This window comes from Tachysurus fulvidraco, chromosome 26 (genome assembly GCF_022655615.1).
Source record: "Tachysurus fulvidraco isolate hzauxx_2018 chromosome 26, HZAU_PFXX_2.0, whole genome shotgun sequence".
Lineage (NCBI taxonomy): Eukaryota > Metazoa > Chordata > Actinopteri > Siluriformes > Bagridae > Tachysurus > Tachysurus fulvidraco.
Window position 1 is genome coordinate 968,392 of NC_062543.1, and position 21,069 is coordinate 989,460.

General features: G+C 40.5%; 3 protein-coding genes across 13 annotated transcripts in view; 1 reads left to right on the forward strand and 2 right to left on the reverse strand.

Moving 5' to 3' along the window:
• Positions 1 to 1,404: 1,404 nt before the first annotated feature.
• LOC113650897 (inactive phospholipid phosphatase 7) lies at positions 1,405 to 5,529 on the reverse strand. Of its 2 annotated transcripts, XM_047809529.1 has the most exons (3): positions 5,395 to 5,529; positions 3,302 to 3,791; positions 1,405 to 3,163 (listed from the first exon to the last, which is right to left on the reverse strand). In XM_047809529.1, exons 2-3 carry the CDS (start codon positions 3,756 to 3,758, stop codon positions 2,775 to 2,777), a joined length of 846 nt encoding a protein of 281 aa, XP_047665485.1. In that variant the 5' UTR covers positions 3,759 to 3,791; positions 5,395 to 5,529; the 3' UTR covers positions 1,405 to 2,774. The 2 variants fall into 2 exon arrangements, with proteins under 2 accessions (XP_047665485.1, XP_027015236.2); XM_027159435.2 differs by lacking the exon at positions 5,395 to 5,529 and having other exon boundaries at positions 3,302 to 3,889.
• On the forward strand, positions 5,489 to 14,960 carry fam78ab (family with sequence similarity 78 member Ab). The gene is made up of 3 exons (XM_027159436.2): positions 5,489 to 5,541; positions 6,208 to 6,879; positions 11,410 to 14,960. Exons 2-3 carry the CDS (start codon positions 6,518 to 6,520, stop codon positions 11,933 to 11,935), a joined length of 888 nt encoding a protein of 295 aa, XP_027015237.2. The 5' UTR covers positions 5,489 to 5,541; positions 6,208 to 6,517; the 3' UTR covers positions 11,936 to 14,960.
• Positions 11,909 to 21,069, reverse strand: part of nup214 (nucleoporin 214) — a 33,969-nt gene continuing 24,808 nt past the window's right edge. For 4 of the 10 annotated variants that reach the window (XM_047809521.1, XM_047809522.1, XM_047809520.1 and 1 more), the window contains exon 37: positions 19,756 to 20,930. In XM_047809521.1, coding sequence (XP_047665477.1) covers positions 20,891 to 20,930 — 40 coding nt within the window. In that variant the 3' untranslated portion in view covers positions 19,756 to 20,890. Of the gene's footprint in view, positions 11,932 to 16,530; positions 19,204 to 19,755; positions 20,931 to 21,069 lie in introns of those variants that run through there. The other 6 variants (XM_047809523.1, XM_047809527.1, XM_027159432.2 and 3 more) reach the window with 3 other exon arrangements.

Below are 21,069 nucleotides of genomic sequence, written 5' to 3' on the forward strand. Positions count from 1 at the left end.
GTATTGCACATTTACACATTTTCACCTGTATGTAAATTGTTTCTGCAATTTCTGAAGCTCGCTCCCAAGAATTTCACTCATTAAGGCACATGTACTGTGGTGATGTGACAATAAAAGTGACTTTGGCTTGACGTTATTCGTGTTACACATAAAAAAGGTCCAAATCAAGTTCAGATTTTATTTGTCACATACAGAACCATTACACAGTAGGACACGTAGAGAAATGGTTAAACGTTTCCATTGAAGAGTTACCAAAAAATACAAACAAACAAACAAATAGATAGATAGATAGATAGATAGATAGATAGATAGATAGATAGATAGATAGATAGATAGATAGATAGATAGATAAATTATATGAAATTTAAAATCTACATCTAATTGTTACAAAAATCAAAACTTTAAGTCAATTAAAGTTAAAGTCTTATTTATAAATTGATTTAAATGTATTTGATCATCACTAATCTCTATATCTGTATAAATATGACATTATCAAATTAAAAAAAATATAAAAAAAAAAATTAAATTACGGTCATTAAATAAAATTTAAATAAAATAATAATTGCTGTAAAATACAGAAAGTATTTTAAATATGTGATTGAGGTTCACAGCTTTAAACTTTTATACATTTTAGTAAAAAAATTAGTTAAAAGTTTTAACTTTTTATAATTTTTTTAGTATTTAATGTTTTTTGTGTTGAATCTGTATTTGCTCTGCGTTGGCTGTGTTAGCTTTACTGCTCCACCAGGGGGCGTCAGACTCACAGAATCTCATCAACACATGGACACAAGAGGTTCTGCTCACACAGGAAATTGAATAACGCCGTATTAATGAATTCATTCGTTCATTTTAGTGTTTATGACATAAATGTTACCGTTAAGTGGAAGTATGTTTGTGATGGAAACATGAATTTTCACTACATTTCTTAAGAGAATCAGAAATGAAACTCTCTGGAGCTTTAACTGTTAATGAGAAAAAACGTTACACAAACAGAGTAAACAGCTGTAGTGCTGTAGGGAGGAGACATGATGTGTGTGTGTGTGTGTGTGTGTGTGTGTGTGTGTGTGTATGTGTGTGTGAGCGAGAGAGCTCAGGAGAGATTAAACTTCATGTGTAACACATAGAGGTCTGTTCAGCTCTGATATTCAGCTACATTATCTCTCCTCAATGAGTGTGTGTGTGTGTGTGTGTGTGTGTGTTTGGTAACTGTGTCCCAGTTCAGGGTTTTTATATAATCCACCACACTGTGAACATAATAATAATAATAATAATAATAATAATAATAATAATAATACATAAATAAACTTTTCTATTATTATTATTATTATTATTATTATTATTATTATAAGAAAATCCATTTCTGCAAGGAAAAAAGAAAGGTCATTTATTTAATATTTTTCTTTAAAATGTAAAATCAGAGCGTTATATTAATAAACAAATAATAATAAAAATAACTAATAAAGACTTGTGCACTTGTTTAAATAAGGACAGCAATTTACAATATACTCTAAATTATTTATAATAAATAGTAAAATAAATGCACAATAAAGTTACTCCTAAAGATACTGCTGCACATTAGTTACACAACAAAAACATAAAAAGGCAGAAACTGTGTAATAATAATGAAATAATGATGATACATTAATAAATTAGATTAAAGTGTTCAGAACTCAAACTCTAAAGTGTTCAGTTAAAGAACTCAAGTGTTCAGATCTTGCCATTTTATAGAAAACACGAAACAGATGGTAGATGAACAGTTATTCAATACAATGACAAATGCTGCTGAAAGCTGATTGGCTGACAGTGGCCATGTTTTTTTTTTTTTTTTTTAGTAAAAGTTCTGCATCAAAAATCCATTTACAGTTACAACATTTATCTAATTATGAGTGACAACTGACTAAGTAAATTAGGCCCCACCTCCTGAGAATTGATTGATATGTTGTGGACATATTGGACATAAAAAAAAAAAACACAACTTTTATTGATAATTGTCATTGTTAGGTTTCAGGAAGACATTTTGTGAAGATGAAACAAAAATTGTAAAGCTAGTAATAGTAGCTAACAAAGTGCCAGAACACACACACGCACACACACACATACACACACACACACACACACACACACACACACACTCACACTCACACACAGATTATTTATGGAGGTGGACATTTTTGTGCTAATTAAACTCTCCCTCACAGCACGATTGTTTTTACAAACTATCAATTCCGACACGTTTCCAAGGCGACAGATGTTCTGTTTATGGGATGAAAAATATAATAGACAGTTTAGCAAGCTAATTTTGTTCAGCTAATGAATGGGTTTACAGCATCTGTTTGTGCAGCACGTCGGCTTTCAGTGTCCCGACAACTGTGTCATAAAAAAGAATCCCAGCAACTGAAAGGTGTAAATGATCCGAATCACACTCCTGCTCTTAACCCATTATAACGAGTGGATGACATTTTAGCTAAGTTTTACTCAAATCCTAAAATACATGATGGATTCTTCAGTCTGATTTGCGGCTAAAGGGTCAGCATCAGGGTCAGAATCAAAACATTTAGAAACATTTAAAGAAAAGTCTAAGTTAACTTTAAGAAGTAAAAGACGCAAAAATCAAACACCAAAAACAACTAAGTTTGATGTTATAATTTGGTGTTATTTCACATGTATCACTAAAAGCTAAATGCTTGTGTGTGTGTGTGTGTGTGTGTGTGTGTGTGTGTGTGTGGTGTGTGTGTGTGTGTGTGTGTGGTGTGTGGTGTGTGTGTGTGTGTGCACTAGTAGAAGTGGCCCCAGCTGAGTGTCCCTATAGACAGCAGCGTCTGGCAGGCACTTGACGGCAGCCACATCGTCTCCACCAGGATGTAGTGAAGAGAACCGAGGGCAAATCCGCACGCCATATCGGTTACGTGGTGCTGCCCGAGCAGAACCCGGGAGAGTCCAACCAGAAAGGCCCACAGAACTAACAGAACCCGCAGGGGCACTGCCAGGACCAGGTGAGACAGCAGGAACCGGGACACCATCGTCGCCCTGCTGGCATGAGCCGCGGGGAAAGAGTACTCGTCCATCGCCACACAGTCCAGGAAGCCTGGGTTCATTTCCCATGGTCCTCTGCGCTTCACTAGCTTCTGCAGTCCGGCGACCATCAGGATGTCAAGGACCAGGGCTGGACGGACAGGAAGTGTAACATTTACTACCACTTACTAAAATTTACTACCACTTACTACCACGTCATGGAAAGAAAGGAAGAAAGGAAGGGAGGGGGGAAAGAAAGACAGAAATAAAGGATGATAAAGGATTTCACCCAGCAGCAGGTTGATCAGCACTTCCTGTCCAGCCTGGGTGCTGCTGCGTGTCAGACACACCAGCGTGCCGCCGATCCACGTGAGCCCGTGTCCGGTGAGAGCGAGTAGTGTGACGACGGTCCGCACGCTACCACACGAGGACGATGCGTGCGCGCACACACCGAGGCGCTTGGACAGGTGGATGTCAATGGCCAAGAGTGAGCTGACCGCGATGCCCCGTAGGGACGGGTTCAGCCGCATGCAGTCATCCTCCGGCCACCTCGGCGTCTCTGTGCGCTCCTTCACGCCTTCACTTGGTGCCTGCAGCACGTGCTCATGCTGCTGATGGGGTTTGATGTGGCTCGCTCTCCTCGCCGCGCCGCCATTACGCTGCGACTGATGGAGGGAGAGGAACTCCGCGCGCCCCAGCACGTCCCTGCGCTCTCGCGCTCTTATCCGGCTCGGGTTACAAGGCATCTTCGCGCTGGCCAACGACTGTTTGTTTGTTTTCTTTATTAACGAGAATAAAATAAACAAACAAATAAACCGATTTGCAGTAGTAGTAGTAGTACAGTAACACAGCGTGCGCGCTACATCCATTGGGGATGTAGGGGACACTCCCATCTCCAGCAGCGCAGAAATATATTAATTCATGTGTTTGTTTACTTGTTTATCTGTAGGTTTTGTAGTGATATGTCCTAGTGTGTACTTTCAGAACAATTGGTTATTTTACGTTTCTATTTGATCCTCGTAAAGCATCATGCGCCCCCTATTTTTAGCTCCAAGTGGAATAATCCGTTTCCATGGAATCATTCAGCGGCAATTTCAAGAGCTTCAACAGAAAAAAAGATAATAATAATAATATATATAATATAATATTAATATAATATAATATAATATAATATAATTTAAAAACAAACATTTTGTGTGTCATAAACTGAAACGTTTCTTTATTTCTCTTTTCCTACATGAATTGCCCAGAACTTAAATCATTTGACTTAATAAAATACAAAATAATTTCCTTCAAAACTTAAAATATTTAAGGCGACTGATTGCCTTAAATACAGTCAGTACAATGAACTCAAAATCTTCTTTTTCTTATCTTTCCTCTTCCTGTAACTGTCAATCTTTGACAAAAAATTGAATAATAATAATAATAATAATAATAATAATAATAATAATAATAATAATAATAATAATAATAATATAACAATCACAAATCTTTGGGCCATGTAGTTTTATATCAGTAGAAAATCTGCAACATTTACAATTTCTTATGATCTGAGAAACTTGTGAGAACTTCTGAGAAAATTCTACAAAGATTATCTAACCTACGGCTATCCGTTTTAAACCTTTAATCTTTAAGGTGCACAGTGTGTGCCGCAGTAAGCTGAACATCAACAGGTGAATAATGGCCATTGACACTGACAATGTCATATGAACTTTGTGGATCAGTGGAATTCACTTCTCTTTCATTTCCTTTCCAAACTTACCAACCTTTTAAGTTTACACAAGTATGATCAAATAATTCTTGAGAGTCTGCAGCCTAGGTGGAAGTTTCCCAACACCCAGGCCAAGTAAAATCTTTTGAGTAAATTCAAATATGTTGGTCAGCTCTTTGGGATAACTGAGATGTATAAGTCCAAACATCACCAGTATAACCTCCTTGTTAATAATGTTGATGTTCTTTTGACTGGAGGTTAATGGAGAGATAAAACCAAACAACTTGTGAGCATGTGGGTAATGTCATCATGGTTGTGTTTCTCTGCATGATGGATTGGCGATGCTAAATGTGTGTGTGAGTGTGTTTACATCACATACAGAGTGTATTCTTGCCTCATGCCTCCTGAACAGTGTTCTCAGGATAGACTCTGGAATCTCTCTAGTGCACCACAAGCTATTTTTATGCTCAACCCTACTTAGTATATCTTACATATTGCATTATAAATCATGAAAAATTAAATATTTATAACTTTAATCTGTGCATTTGTACTTAAACATCATCAATAAATCATCATGGATTTTTTTTTATAATTTGGAGACCATTGTTTTGTGCGCCCTTTGCTCCCTGGCAAGAAAAAAAAACGACCCACGTGATGTGCAACTACATTACCCATAATGCTCTTCATCCGAGAGGAGACGACAAGTGACGTTTTCCAAGAGCCCTTGAAATAAAGAGACCAGAGGGCTTTTTGGTGCTGTGTTGTAATCACCAGAAGCGCAGCGTTACAGAAGACCACGCAGAAATGGGAACCGCAAAGTAACACGGGTTGCCAAAACTTTTACACCCACATACCCAGAGAGAGAGAGAGAGAGAGAGAGAGAGAGAGAGAGAGAGAGAGAGAGAGAGAGAGAGAGAGAGAAGTGGGACGTGCTTGATTATGTTATATTTTAACTCATTTATTTTCGACATTGTGCCTGAAGGAGCGAGGCAGAAAGTTGCATTTATGGGATGCTGAAATTTGGAATATGCGAAATGTTGAATTTACACTTTCTCCTTTTTAAAATGCACTTTTTTACAGACGTGAGAACAGTCCGGAGTCCCAGGATTGAATCATCATCTGCTACAAAAAGCAGCAGGACTTTAATCCATTTAAGATACAAATGTTTATATTTTTAAATACTATTTTAGATGAAATGTTACCATAGACGTTATCCCCGGTGACCTGGTGTTAGTGCGACTCAGACTTTATAGCTTCTTTATCCTTTAAGCTTTATGGATGATTTACTTCTCGCTTTTACGCACGTAAGGATGCGCTTTTGACTTGTCTTCCTGCAGACGCAATGCTTTATTACTGCTCTTATAAACTTCTCAGAACTCAGAGGTTCACAGCTTGCGGATGTTCATGACGCTTCATTTTACGGCTACAATGCTTCCGTTTTTAGTTTTGAAATCCTCGGTAGAAAAACGATGACTTTTCTGTAGTCTACAGATCTGCGCTTGGGACGCTATCGCTTGGGAGCAAACGCACGCGCGTACAACCGGTAACCGGAGGATCAACGGTGAGGAGAGACATCATGAAGACACCGAAACTCGCGAGTGCACGAGCGCACGCTGACATCTAAAGATAGAAAAGTCAGAATTTCTCCTCCACGCTTCAGCGTCATTCCTGTGGACTTCTTTCTTTCCTTTTTTTTACATTCACAGCAGTGAGATGACAGGGATGGAGGTTGACCGTTTCCGTTTGATCTCCTGAGAGAGAATGCGATAATAACGCAAAAAAACCCCGCCACGGATGCAATATTCGGTGCATTCGTTCGGGTTTCGTGCACGTTCCGGGACATTACTGTGGTGGATCTCGTCGTCGCTGCTGCTGCTGCTGCTGTTCAACGCCATGGGCTGCATCCAGAGCCTCAGGTGCAAGCCTAAGAGTTTCCGCGAGAGCATCGTCGTGCTCGAGGTGACCGCCTCCATTGATCCGAACCCCACCAGCATCGACGAGTCCTCGAGCGTCGTCCTGCGCTACCGGACGCCGCACTTCCGCGCCACCGCGCGCGTTCTCGTGCCCCCGGTGGCCGCCAAGGAGACATGGACGGTGGGCTGGATCCAGGCGTGCAACCACATGGAGTTTTACAACCGATACGGAGCCGAGGGCATGTAAGTGACTCATGACCGGGTTGCCATGTTGGCTGGGTTTATGATCTTGCGTTATTTTATAAATATAATAAATATGAACATTCCTATAGGACATTACAGTTAACACGGAGTGACTTAGCGGACTGAGGCAGGTTCCCATATTCGACTCTACAATATATCGCAATAATTAAGACACATTCTTGTTATCGTTGCTGTGTCACATGTGGTGTTTTAGATAAGAGGTGTTTTTGAGTTTGTGCTCCCAGGACAAGAGCAGCATAAGGACAGGCATCTGACTGAGTTTTAAAGACACACACATCAGATTCTATTTTCCTCTGGGCCTCGATTCAAATTTTTTTTTTCAGCAAAGTAATGTGAAAACATTTTCACCAAACTATATATTTGGCAAAAAATGTTGGCTTTCTTTGTATTTTTGTGTGATTTGATAAACATCCATCAGCCATACCAAAGAAGACCGTTAAATTTACGCTTAGCTACAGCCACAAAATTCATAAAGTTTAAAGTTTACTTTAGAGACGAACAGGACAAAATACATCAGATGAATAAATGCTTCAGTAACGCAACTCAGCCACTGAAGAGCATCAGATACTATAGGCACACAATATCACTTCCAGCGTTTCTAAGGTGCCATTACTTTTGTTGTGATCAAACAGTTAGTATTGTTTTTTTTAATTTGTGGATTTGAACAGTTTGAGAATTAAAAAAAAACATGAATTTATACAGCCTTTATTTTGGGGACTTGCTTGCTATCAGTTATAAATAAATGCTGCTGCTGATGTGACGTGACATATGGCTAAGTACGGTGACCCATACTCAGAAATCGTTCTCTGCATTTGACCCATCCGAAGTGCGCACGCACACAGCAGTGAACACACACACACACACACACACACACACACACACACACACACACACACACACACACACACACACACACACACCGTGAACGCACACCCGGAGCAGTGGGCAGCCATTCATGCTGTGGCGCCCGGGGAGCAGTTGGGGGGGGATTCGGTGCCTTGCTCAAGGGCACCTCAGTCGTGTCCGGCCCGAGACTCGGACCCACAACCTTCGGGTTACAAGTCAGACTCTCTAACCATTAGGCCACGACTGTAGACGTGAACAAACACAACTGACACGATGACACGACTGATCCGGGGGGCAGAGTTACTGTTACCAGCATGAAGTTGATTACTTTCCTCTAACAGCATGCCACCAACATGTTTTATTCCTCTTACTCCATAACAACCTGTTAAAGAACATCACATCACTTTAATCTGCTATAAACACCTGTTTCCTCATTTCCTAATTTTTTTTGTTTAATAAGATGAATAGAGACACCGACGTGTTTGACCGAGCTGCGCTGCTGTCAGAGCCGCCGGACAGAATGATGATCTCTGCAGACATTGCAAAGCAAAAGGTTCTTCGAGGTTCTGAGGACAAAACCTAAAACTTAAAACCTACTCAGAAGTGACGGAGGTGGTGATGGTTTAGGATGAACGTCTTAATCGCTTCGCTCCTGTTCGGTTCAGAAGCTGTTGGTTATCTCGGTACAGAACTTGTGGCTGAGATGTTCAGTGACATTATGTAGCCCAGATCCTGTAACGGTTTCTCATGGCCTACTTCCTGTTGTAGAAACCACACCATGACCTACTTTCTGAAAAAAAAAGCCTTCAGGCAGCGAGCGACTCTAAGGCTAGCAACAGTGCTTAAAGAAAGTTTCTAATTGTGCAGAGCTTTTAATTCTTGGAAAAGAAACTATGAGTTGAATAATTTCACTCATCACCAGTTTCAAGGCTTTTGGAACAAACCCATTTCATCAACATGATGAACCTACAACTGAATCCACATAGTTATAATTACTCATAATCTGCTTTTCTTCTCTTAACCAGCGACTGCAGCCTTTTAACCATTTATACCAGAATGTTAATCATGTGCATGTTAAAATGAAGTGATGAAGTGGATCTGCTGAGTGAGATGTACAGAGTCACGTACTGACAAAGTTTACACAGATGTTTATACAGAAAAAAGATGCTTCCTTGTCAGAGATTGATTGCGTGCTGTCGTGTGTGTGTGTGTGGGGGGGGATATATAAGGTTAGTTACTGGCATCGCCCTCGTCATACATCCTGTGCTATAACACCAGTGTAACGTGTGCTTGATAAAAAGAGTTTGGTTTGTTTTACTTTTTTCAGCTTTAAGGTCAAACTTTTGTGACCCACTAATTAACAGCTGGGTGTTAAAAGGCAGTCCCTCATGCACACAGAGATCGATCTCTCTCTCTCTCTCTCTCTCACACACACACACACACAGCTTCAGATCTTCTATTAAAAGTAAAGCGAGCAGCCCGAGAGAAGGCGATACTTCCTCTGATCTGCAGCAGGATGGTTTCGTTTCTCAGTAATTCAATAAAGAAGCACTTATTGTGTGCTACAGCATCTCACCCAGCTTTTAAACATTTCAATTGTAGACAAATGTGGGGGTGTGTGGGGGGTTGTCGGTGTCATGTGTGTCGTTTTCTCTTGTTTCTCTTGACAGGAAGTCATTTTTTCATATTCATGAATCTTCACGCCTCAGTCATCTACCACAGGTCACTCTGTAGGTGTGTGGAACGCTGCGATAACGACTGCAGCTCGGAGAGTTCAGCGCTCCACATCCTCTGAACTGGAGCAGAAATATCCGTAACACAGAATCCGCTGAACCTCACTTTATTGTGCGATATCTGTTTTATTAACTGTTTTAATCTGTTTTAAAAATCTGTTTTATTAACTTTGAGTCAGTTGGTATTGAAATACAAAAGAATTCTGCTTTGATTATGAAGCTCAGTGACGCAGCGTTTAGGTCGAGGAGACTGGAGCAAAAGTCTTGTTCGTAACTGTTGGGCTCTCGTGTGCTGAGGTGTGTGGTGTGTACTGAAGTGTGTTAGACACGGTCTGTGTTAAGCGACAACACACACACACACACACTGGTGTTAATGTACTGGAGTTATCATGAACCTCCCAAATAATACCTGCTCAGTTCTGTGCTTATAGACTGATGGATGGGGTAGAAGGGGTGCCAATACTTTGTGCACTGAAGCAGCTGGGCTACAGTAAGTAAGAATAAAAATATTGAGTGTAGATACAATGTAGGTGTACGTGACTATTTATAAAGGAACAGAGTGAGTATCAGATGGGCGACATTTTTATATTAACCTCTTTTATAAAAATAACACACACACACACACACACACACACACACACACACACACACACACACACACACACACAGCATCATCTACGTGTAATCCCAGTGTGAGGAGATAAAGACAACTCCTGGGTCTCTGCTTATCCTCGTGCTTCCATCAGAAAGGTCACGTTTTTCTGCAGTCAGTAAAAGAAACTTGAACTTGAGTCTGGACGCTTAAGAACAAGCCCCAGTGCGGCGACACTCACCAGTTTTATGTAGGACTCTTTAACAAGGTTACGAAGTAGGACTCATTCAGGAAGCTGAAAACACTTGACCATGCAAATCAGTCTTTACTTACAGGAACACAGATTTCTCTAACACGGGTTCACACTCGAAGCCACACCCAGGACTGAGTCTGAGCTTGTTTGGGGGCGGGGCTTAAAATCACACAAGTTTGTTTTGTTCATATAGAAGAACTGCTTTATAAATATCAATTCCTCAATACATCATAATCATGCAGGAAAATCTATAAACTACTGTTTTACTGTTGTGTAAAAAATTGGAGCTGACTCGAGTTTTGGGATTTTTTTCTACGATATTTTATTTCACCAACAGGACCAGAGATTCACATAGTCAAGAAATACAAAGAAAAAATAATCACATGAAAATGTCAGAGATCCGGTTCACAGCAGACAGCTGTGTGAAGTGTGTGTGTGTGTGTGTGTGTGTGAGTGTGTCTGTGTGCTGACTTCAACATCGTGTTTGTTTCCTCTTTTCTTTTTGTTCATCCACTGATTTTAAACCCAAGAAGCTTCACATTAGAAGGTCATCTGAAGCAGACGAGGGCTCGGGACGGCCGTGTGATAATTCTTGAGTAATAAATAATACCCGAAGTCGCCTCAGGCTTGTTCATTGGGGATAAATACAAACACATTTAAATATATATCTAATATTGATCTTGAATTTTTGTATTATAATAATCTTTATATTAACTTTTTGTATTATCTATTAAGATTCTTTGAATGTCCATTGTTAAAAGCGCCATAGAAATAAATTTGAATTTGAATTAATACTCAGTAGGGAGTTCTTTAAGGACAGAGACAGACAGACAGACAGACAGAAGGATGTCTCTCCCCTCTGAGGAGCTAAATATAAATGTGTGTCTGGTGCCTGCTGCTAGTGTCCGTGATTTAGCATGACAGTCAAACTCAGGGACTGTAAAGTGGCTTTCAGTCTCGTTTTTGGAACAACGGTCAACGTTAAATGCATCGTTCAACGTTTTGTGTGTTGTTTTAACTGCAGATAAATCTTCAGCATCTGAACCAAACCTGAGCGTCTTCCTGACTCTTTTCTCTGTCCGTAGGTCGAGCTGGGAGCTTCCGGATCTCCGTGATGGTAAAATCAAAGCCATCAGCGACTCGGACGGCGTGAACTACCCCTGGTACGGGAACACCACGGAGACCTGCACCGTCGTGGGTCCAACCAAGAAAGACACCAAATTCACCGTCAGCATGAACGACAATTTCTACCCGAGCGTGACGTGGGGCATCCCTGTGAGTGAGAGCAACGTGCCCATGCTGAGCAACATATGGAGGGACCAGAGTTTCACCACGTGGCTGGTGGCCATCAACCAGGCATCAGGAGAGTTGGTGGTGCTGCAGACGGTGCGCTGGCGCATGCGGCTGCACATCGAGGTGGATCCGGACAAACCGCTGGGGAAACGAGCCAAGCTTCTGGAGCCTGTCGCTCAGGAACAGCCGCAACTGCTGGGAAAAAACGAGCCGATCCCGTCCAACGCCATGGTCAAACCCAACGCCAACGACGCACAAGTCCTCATGTGGAGGCCCAGGACTGGAGTTCCAGTGGTGGTCATCCCTCCTAAATACTGAGCACATTTTTTTAATATTTTTTTAAAAAATGGAAATAATTTTTGCTGCAGTGGAAACACAAGCGAGGAGCTGAGCAGCGTTTCTTATTACAGAAATGGTCGGGATCACTGTGCTAAATGAGGCCATTGCAAAAAAGAAAAACAAAAAACAACAATTTTTTTCAGTGTGTTTCGCATTGGAACGTACCATTGTATTTATTTATTGGGGGAGCGTAACTGCGTGGTTCAGTTTTTGTGTTAAGTATCGATGCTTTCAGAGTTTTATACAAGAGAAGACATTGAATCCATGCTGCCTTAAGTTTACATCGCTTTCTTCTGCAAAAAAGCTTTTAGCCTTAACCAAACACACACACACACACAACACAGTAAAGCCTCATCCATCCACGCTTCATGATCACGCTATAAAGGACTGTGTTGATTTTATTACTTCTATAATATTTTTTTAAGGCACACAGGGTTTATACGGATATGTTTTATGTTTCGAGGCTAGCAGTAACCCCACCAGACAGTTTGGGTCATTTTGGCTTGATTTATTCTCTGTAGACTAAAAGAAAACTTTATCAGAGTGAATTAGAGAAACAGTCCTGAATCTTCTGGATGTCCTTCGAGTGCAGAGATTCTGCCACCGAATCGTAACGAGAGCCGCGTTCTGTTTCTGATCAAAACCACGTCACCTTCATCAGCACCCGACGAAACGAGAGAAAATGACACACACACACAAAACCAACGACCCCCCCTCACACCCCCACATTCGTCTACAATTGAAATGTTTAAAAGTGATAATGTTTTTTCATTTTTCACTTTTTTTCGTTTTAGTTCTCTGCTTTTGTGCAAATGAGTTCCTCTAGAACACGAACCCTCTCACACAGACGTCTGATCGATACGCTCATTAAAAATTGATCACGTGTGCTGACAGAAAGAAAACTGCTCTCTGTAAAACAAGCTGAAGGACACGATGATGCAAACGCCATGAAAAAGAATAAAACACTCAGTGTTGTACAGTTAGAGGAAAATAATCAACGAGAGAAAGAAAGAGAGAGGGGGAGGGGGGGAACTACAGTGAGCTGATTAGTTTCCTCTAACAACCGCGTTTTATTTCTCGATCACAGAAAATCTTCGAGTTTTACTGGTTACTTTATATGTTTCCAGTCACATGACGTGCTGAAATAAGTTTGTCAATTTATTTTCTTTTTAAATTAAATATTGATATTATTATTTTCAGGAGGCAAATGAAACCAATTAAAGCCTAAAATTGATTTGTAAACATTTAATTAATTCCAGGCGTGATCGTCCTACGGTTTAAATCCAGCTGGACTTCAGAAACACTCAATAAATAAATTATAGACAACAAAAAAAAAAAACCCTGAAAAATCTAAAAAAATTCCAAACGCAATTAATTTCGTAATCTTTCGTTCTCTATAAAACTCCGGGTCGTGTCCGAAGTGATTGACTTTAAAGCAGAGACGATAATTAAATAACAGAAGGGATGCGTCGATGGCGATCTGTTAGTTAAAACTAAGGGGTTTTTTGAGGGCGGTTTTCTCCAGAAAGTTCCGCAGGTCAGATGAATTCTCACTCCCTCTTCGGTCTCTGTAACCGTGATGAAACCCAAAACTCACAAACTTCCCTGCTGCTCATTTAAGGTCTGAAACTGACGGTCCGACTTCAGGAACCTGAGCAGCAGCAGAGACGAATAAACGTCTTCGTGTCCTGAGGAGTTTATGACATACGCCGTGTTTATTAAGTCAAAGTTGTTTGTTAGACTTCCTCCGATTTATTTACGTCCCTGTTTACGATGCTGCCGAGTTCTGACCTCTGATTGGTCAGAAACTGTGGATTTTAATTTAACAGTCATTTTCAATACCTGCAGCTCTGACGATCACAGCTTTAAATTTTTTCGTAAAACGTCAGCGTTTCTATAGCAACGGCTCGTTCACTGGGCCAGTTTACGGAGAGAGACGGTTTACGAGTGAAACACGCAGCTGTAACTAAAAACAGGTGAAAAAAAAACAGTGCTTTATTCGGCAGGATGATGTGGTGTAAGAGGAATAAAACATTATGACATTAATCCTCATGGATTATTTTCCTTTACAGCACATCACCCTGATGAACTGGGCCTTAATGAGCATTTACTGAATAAGGGAATTACAGAAAAGCAGAAAGTGTGTGGAGGACGGAGCGCTGGCCATATGCAGCTCGCACAGTTATTCTGATGAAACTAGAGCAGAGAGAGGGGGGGGGTGAGAGAGGGAGAGAGAGGGGGGGAGAGGTGAGAGAGGGAGAGGGGGGTAGAGGGAGAGAGAGGTGAGAGAGGGAGAAAGAGAGAGAGGGGGAGAGAGAGGTGAGAGAGAGGGGGAGAGAGAGAGGTGAGAGAGAGGGGGAGAGAGAGAGAGAGAGGGGCAGAGGGAGACTCGAGCAGCATCCTAATTCCAGCAGAGTGAATGGAGGTGATGTTCATGCTGCAGAGGAAAAAACTATTTTTCATCCTAAACTCAAACGATGAAGAGAGCATCACACAGAACTCACTCTCACACACACTCTCACACACTCACTCTCACACTCACTCGCACACACACACACTCACTCACACACACACTCACTCACACAGAACTCACTCACACTCACTCTCACTGTTACTCTTGGGATACATTACAGATGTAATATTTAACGTGTTTTGTGATGAACAATGCAGCGTCTCAGTGTGGAAGCAGAGAAAAGCTACTTCTATCTCTAACAGATGAAATCCCACAGCTTCCAAACATCTCCATCTTACATAGACTTTGTCAATGATTCCAGTAGTTAAAACTCATGATAGTCTTTACACTCTCTCTCTCACACACACACACACACACACACACAACTCATTTATAAATAACACTCTGCCAGGAGGCTGAGAGACAAGAGCTGCAACCCCCCCCAAAAAAATCCCCACATTATATGCAAAGTGAAAATATCTTGAATATCATCTGATTATTTCAGTATTTATCTGTTTGAACAAACCCAAATAAAGGACCAGACTCTCTCCATCCTGCCTCAAGCGAACGTCCGGCTTGAAACACTACTGAAGATCTCTCATGTTAAATATGGGTTTCTAGCAAGGAGCAAAATCATCTGGCCGAGTTAGAAAAGTGAAAAGTTTTTCTTCTTGTTTCATCTCCAAACCTCGTTCGAGTCTCACATTACGTTTAGAATCTCAACAGAAATTTTCACCCGTGTTAAGGATATTTTTATAACTATATCATAATTTTGCAGTGTGAGTAAATACAGAGCTACATTTATATATAGAACTTCTTTTATATTTTCAGCCAATCAGCTGTTTGTCAAAACATTGGAAAATATTTACAAAATATCTCAAATATATTCATTGCAAAACATTTTTTAAATTTTTTTTTAAAAATTCTATTATTAGTTTAAAAAGTTTACGCTTTACAAGTGATAACGTGTTAATAACAGCTTTCAGAGATCATTTTCCTTCCACTTCTTATATTTAATAAACAGTTACACCACTGACAAAGGTGAAGGGAGAGAGAGACAGAGAGAGACAGAGAGAGACACACACACACAGAGACAGAGAAAGAGAGACACAGAGAGACAGAGAGAGACACACACACAGAGACAGAGAAAGAGAGACACAGAGAGACAGAGAGAGAGACACACAGATGGAGAGAGACACAGACAGAGAGACAGACACAGAGAGATAGAGAGAGATGGACAGAGAGAGAGAGACACACACACACAGACAGAAAGAGAGATGGACAGATAGAGAGCGAGAGAGAGGGTGTGTGAAAGAGAGTGGGAGGGAGAGAGAAAGAGGGAGGAAGAAAAAGGGAGAGAGAGATGGACAGAGAGAGAGCGCGAGAGAGAGAGGGTGTGTGAAAGAGAGAGAGAGAGAGAGAGGGAGGGAGAGAGAAAGAGGGAGAGAGAAAAAGGGAGAGAGATAGACAGAGAGAGATAGACAGACACACACACACAGAGAGAGAGATGGACAGAGAGAGAGACACAGAGAGAGAGAGAGAGAGAGAGAGAGAGAGAGAGAGAGAGAGAAAGGGTGTCTGAAAGAGAAAGAGGGAGAGAGAGAAAAGGGAAGAGAGAGAGATGGAGAGAGAGAGAGACAGAGAGAAAGACAGACACACACAGAGAGAGAGAGACAGAGATGGACAGAGAGAGAGACATACACACAGAGAGAGATGGACAGAGAGAGAGAGATGGACAGAGAGAGAGACATACACACAGAGAGAGATGGACAGAGAGAGAGAGATGGACAGAGAGAGACACACACACAGAGTGATGGACAGAGAGACAGAGATGGACAGAGAGAGACACACACACACACAGAGAGATGGACAGAGAGAGAGAGAGAGATGGACAGAGAGACAGAGTGTTCAGTGATGCTAGTATGAAGAAGAGCTGCTCAGTGGTTTTAAAATCAGACTAAATTCTGATAAATTCTGATTTTTTTTGTTTATTTCTTTCTTCTTTTTAAAGCAGCTTCTGCCATCGATCAATACTTGAAACCAGACAGCGTTACTGACAAACGAGTCAAACTGACAAATGCACAATTTGTACAGAAATAAAAAATAAAAACTCAATGCAACATTTTGTGGGTCTTTTCTTTATCCAACATAATCAAAAAGAAATCACGTACATATCACAGAACACTGTGTGAGAGTCACATGAGGAAAGGAACGAATCGTTTGTAAGAGTCACATGTGGAAATAAATGAATCGTTTGTAATTAAGTTTCAGCTCGTTTGTAACTTCTGTTATGTGGAATTTACGGTTACACGATCGATCAGCCTCGACACAAAGGTGAAAGGGACAAGAGGCATGAGTGGAAACGAGGAAGTGAAATAAAACAAAAAGGAAGTGAATCAATTTTGTGGGTGATTTGCATCAAGCGCATGCGTGAAGCAGGTTGAGAAAAAAAAAAGCTGAAGGTTTCTTGGATGTCAGCCTCTAAAATAATACTGCAAAAAAAAACCTCGCTTCAGAGGAAACACAGACATCCAGCAGAAGTGAAAGTGCTTTAAATGAATCATGTAAGAATCAAATGTGTAAAAAAAAAAAACGAATTGTGAAAATAAATGAATCGTGTAAGAATCACATACGGATATAAAAGTATAATAGAAACTGAAATCGGATTTTAAACACTAACTCACTTTAGAAAGACAGAGAATAGAAAATTTCACAGATCGTAGTCTTAACGTGTGTCAGGTGAAACAGATCGATGGACAGAGAGCATGAGAACGTCGCCGTAACGATCTCTTGGCTGATATTTAAAACGCAACCACTAATGCTCTTTAAATTCTTTATGCCTCCGAACACACACATATACACACACAACACTCGCCGACGACTCGAGGACCTTCGGCTATTTATAGCGACGTATATCTGCGTACTTTAACATAAGCGGCTTCAAATTCCGGTCATGACTCTGCTACACAGAGCACGGAGACGATAAAAGTCACAGCACGAGCGGTAAAAGTGGCTGTTTCCTGTGTGACGCAGCAAGCGGCTGTGAGAAACTCAGACGTTTGGGTCTTAACAAAAAGTCTGACAAAAAAAGTTATGGCGATCTTCACGGAGGAAGCAACAGATCGACCCGAGTTACACGACTCGTCGCTCGGCCGTCTGATGTTTCACGTTAAACACCAAAAATCAACCTCTGAAAGATTCTGTTCAACTCGAGATGCCGAATAAAAATGAGTTTATTTTAACGTATAGATAGACGTGTTATTTTAGCTAAAGTTAGTCGCTCGGATAATCCCAGACGGCTAGCGTTCCTCGGCGCCGAGCTAAATATACAGAAAGCCGTTAGCGGCTGACGTTCACCTGTCTCAGTCTGTAACGAACAGCAAACACTCTTTAAGCCTCACGCCACACTAAGGCTTTTTTATCCAGGTCATTTAGAGCTACAGTATAAAAAAAAAAAAAAAAGTCCACGCTATTCTTGCCTATGTTCTCCTTTGTTCCTTTTCTGAACAATAATTCACTCAAATTCTACACAGTACAACTGACCTCAGATCAGATCAGATCAATATAACATCTAAAGAGTTGTTTATAGTAACAGGACGATTCTTGTCGTCTCTGGTCGTGTGTGTGTGTGTGTGTGTTTTTTATGCTCGCAGATGTACAAGAAAGTCAGTAGGTTGATTGATTGATTTCCTTATTTATTTTTTGCGCCGGTGTAAAAATCGTCAGCATCCATCGAGATCTTGCTTTAAATCAAATAATCAATTAAATCGAATACATTTTTTAGCAAACATAAATTCTGGTAAGTGTAAGTGCAGACCATGTGTGTGTGTGTGTTGTATGTGTGTGTGATGTATGACGTACGCCACAGGGGCCGCGATCCCTCACGCTTCCTGAACGTTTTGAGACCTAGCGAGTCTTCCGTCGAGCGATATCGTGAGATACGACGTCACAACACGCTACTGAGAAACGATGAACATTAAACAGTGTTTCTTTTGAATGGCTTCGAACTTCTGAGCTAAAAAAAAGCATCAGGTTCTGAGATTATAATAATGATGATGATGATGATGATGATGATGAGTCAGTGTGATGCAGGACGACATCGTAGTTGGTAGAAAGCTGGAGTCATTAGCGTGTTTATGGTTTTTCAGGCTGCGGTGTTTTCCTGCCATGCTGAGGACAACTTTTGATAATACTCGACCAATATTACAGATCGCTCTGCCGCAGCTCTGAAAACAAAAAGCTGCTTCTTGTTCGTTTATTTCCTCCGCAACCCATTAACTTGACGCTCGCACGCTAATTAGGAGTTTCTGATGGAAAACAGGATAATTAAAAACCCCCTCGCTGCCATTTTCACACTCGCTCAAACACATCAGGAGTGAAACATGGCCCTGGTCCTGGGAAAATAAATAAATAAATAAATAATAATAAAAAAAAAAAACACAGACAAACTGACTTCTGAAGCATCACATGAGGAGGTACGAAGTCTGTGAGTCACACTGCGTGACCTGAACACTGCAGCAGCTCGTTATTCCTAACAAGAGAAAGATAAGAAGTGAGTGGGAGCGAAATGCCCCATTACACATCCTCTGCTCCGGCATTTGGAAAACGATCACAGAGAAAAACGAAAAAAATAAAATAAAAAATAAAACAAACAAACAAAAACCAACAACACATATACAGCACTGAAGCACCAGTAAGACAGAAAAATGTTGACACTGTTGTTGCTATTGTTTATCCTGCTGTCTGGGTGGAGGTGGATGGATGACTCTCTCTCTCTCTCTCTCTCTCTCATCTCCTGTCAATCACAGACACACTGGCCAATCATCACTCACGAATGCGGAAGAGGGCAGACAGCTGACACGCTCGTATCAGATAAACACAGATGGGATTGTAGGACGAAACGCTATGAAATGATCGACATGTTTATCATTTCATGTACTAGCTTGGTAAAATAATCATCTGTCTATCTGTCACTCTGTCTGTACACTTTGATATTTTGGTAATTATTCTCATTTAGTACTGATAAAATATTTATTATTTACATCCCTACACGGTATCCGTTCCATCATTTAGGTCTAATTTCTTTTAAGAGGGTTAAAACCGGGTTCTTTACTGTGAAGCAGTTAAACGTCCATAAGGCTGTTCAGCATTAAACAGTGAGCGGGAAAGATTATTAAAGCGTCAATCACAAACATTTACATCACTATTAAACACAAGCTTCAGTTTTCCTTATTGTGAAAGAAAGAAGAATTTTTTTAAAACTTTGCCTAAAGACACGAATAAAAAAAAACTCTTCGGTTACTTACATGTTAAAAAAAAAAAAAAAAAAAAGACTAGAGAGAAATAATGAGTTTAATTAGCCTGCTTTATTTTTTTAAACGAATTCAAACCCACATAAAAATATAGCAAAAGAAACAGCACATCTCTTTCCTTCGTCTTATTTGAAGCTGGTCTTATCGCCGCGATGCAGGACGTTACGTTTAATTCGTCGTTTATTCAGAACTCGTGCGGCGTATAAAATAAAATCCTTTTCCATTCACAAGCCTCACAAAAATCGTCATGGAAACACAACATCGCATTCGGCGTGTGTGAGGGAGCGAGTGACGTCTCTGACGCCTCAATCCTACTCGGTGCCTTCACCCTGTAAGCCCAGTTCCCTGGAAACACCGAGAGATGAACCAGCACGCAGCCGTACGGCACTTTTTAATGACGGATGTTCGGGGGAATTTTCATGGTGACGTTTGGTGATCTAATGAGAATGTTGGTGTTAATGATGTTTTCTTTAAATAAAGAACGTTGGAGTTTGGTTGTATTTTATGTAGATCGATGGAATCTGCTAGCTTTCGTACAGAGTGTTGGTTTCCTTAGCAGTATTTACTCGGTCGTTGTCAGTGTTTGATGCTGGTTTAATGTAGAAAGTTGCTTTTTGGTGGTGTTTCCATGGTGACGTTGGTGCTTTAAAGGAAATATTGGTGTTTTATTCTCTTTCCATGGAGAATGTTGGTGTTTGGTAATGTTTAATAAAAATAGCTGGTGTTTGGAGGTCTGTTGAGTTTTGGTTATTTGTCGTATGACGGTCTTCAGTTCGGGAACATAAAGGGTTTTAAAAGGCGTTTAAATGAAGAATGTGTGCATGGTGTTAGAAGGAGAACTAAGAGGTGTTTATCGGCCTAATCGACTGTAAACATCGTTGTTTTTCACGAAAAAACGTAGCGTCTGTCGGAGAAAGTCCGAGTCGTGCCAGGCTTTGTTAAAGAATCTGATGCTTTAAGGATGAACACAGGGTTTTAACACGATTGAGATTTCAGAGATTCCTCTTTCCCAAAAACACTAATCTAATTACAGAGTGTGAGAAGAACAAAGCTTCCAGCTACTAGCTTCTCCAACCGGCAAATGTCTGAGAAGACGACCTAGAAAAAAACAAATTAACAAAACAAACAAAAAAAAAAGGTATAAATTTTGGCTTCTTCACCCATCACTCATTACTGCATGACTGTTTGTAAGGAATCGTCTCTGAAGAACCTGGCCGTAAATAAACACTTTAAATTACTGCAAAATCCCAAAACAGAAGAAAACAACAGAAGCAAAAAATATTTGTGTTTAAAGTCATTTAACTGAACTTTTATTATGAAGAGAGTATCGATAGTAACTGGAATACTGA

Excerpts from the sequence above, each read along its gene's own strand:
- LOC113650897 (XM_027159435.2), bottom strand. The coding sequence starts at position 3,881 with ATGGATGTAGCGCGCACGCTGTGTTACTGTACTACTACTACTACTGCA. Across the intron at positions 3,164-3,301 it reads GCTGATCAACCTGCTGCTGG|CCCTGGTCCTTGACATCCTG; the intron begins GTGAAATCCTTT and ends CTGTCCGTCCAG.
- fam78ab (XM_027159436.2), top strand. The coding sequence starts at position 6,518 with ATGCAATATTCGGTGCATTCGTTCGGGTTTCGTGCACGTTCCGGGACA. Across the intron at positions 6,880-11,409 it reads CGATACGGAGCCGAGGGCAT|GTCGAGCTGGGAGCTTCCGG; the intron begins GTAAGTGACTCA and ends CTCTGTCCGTAG.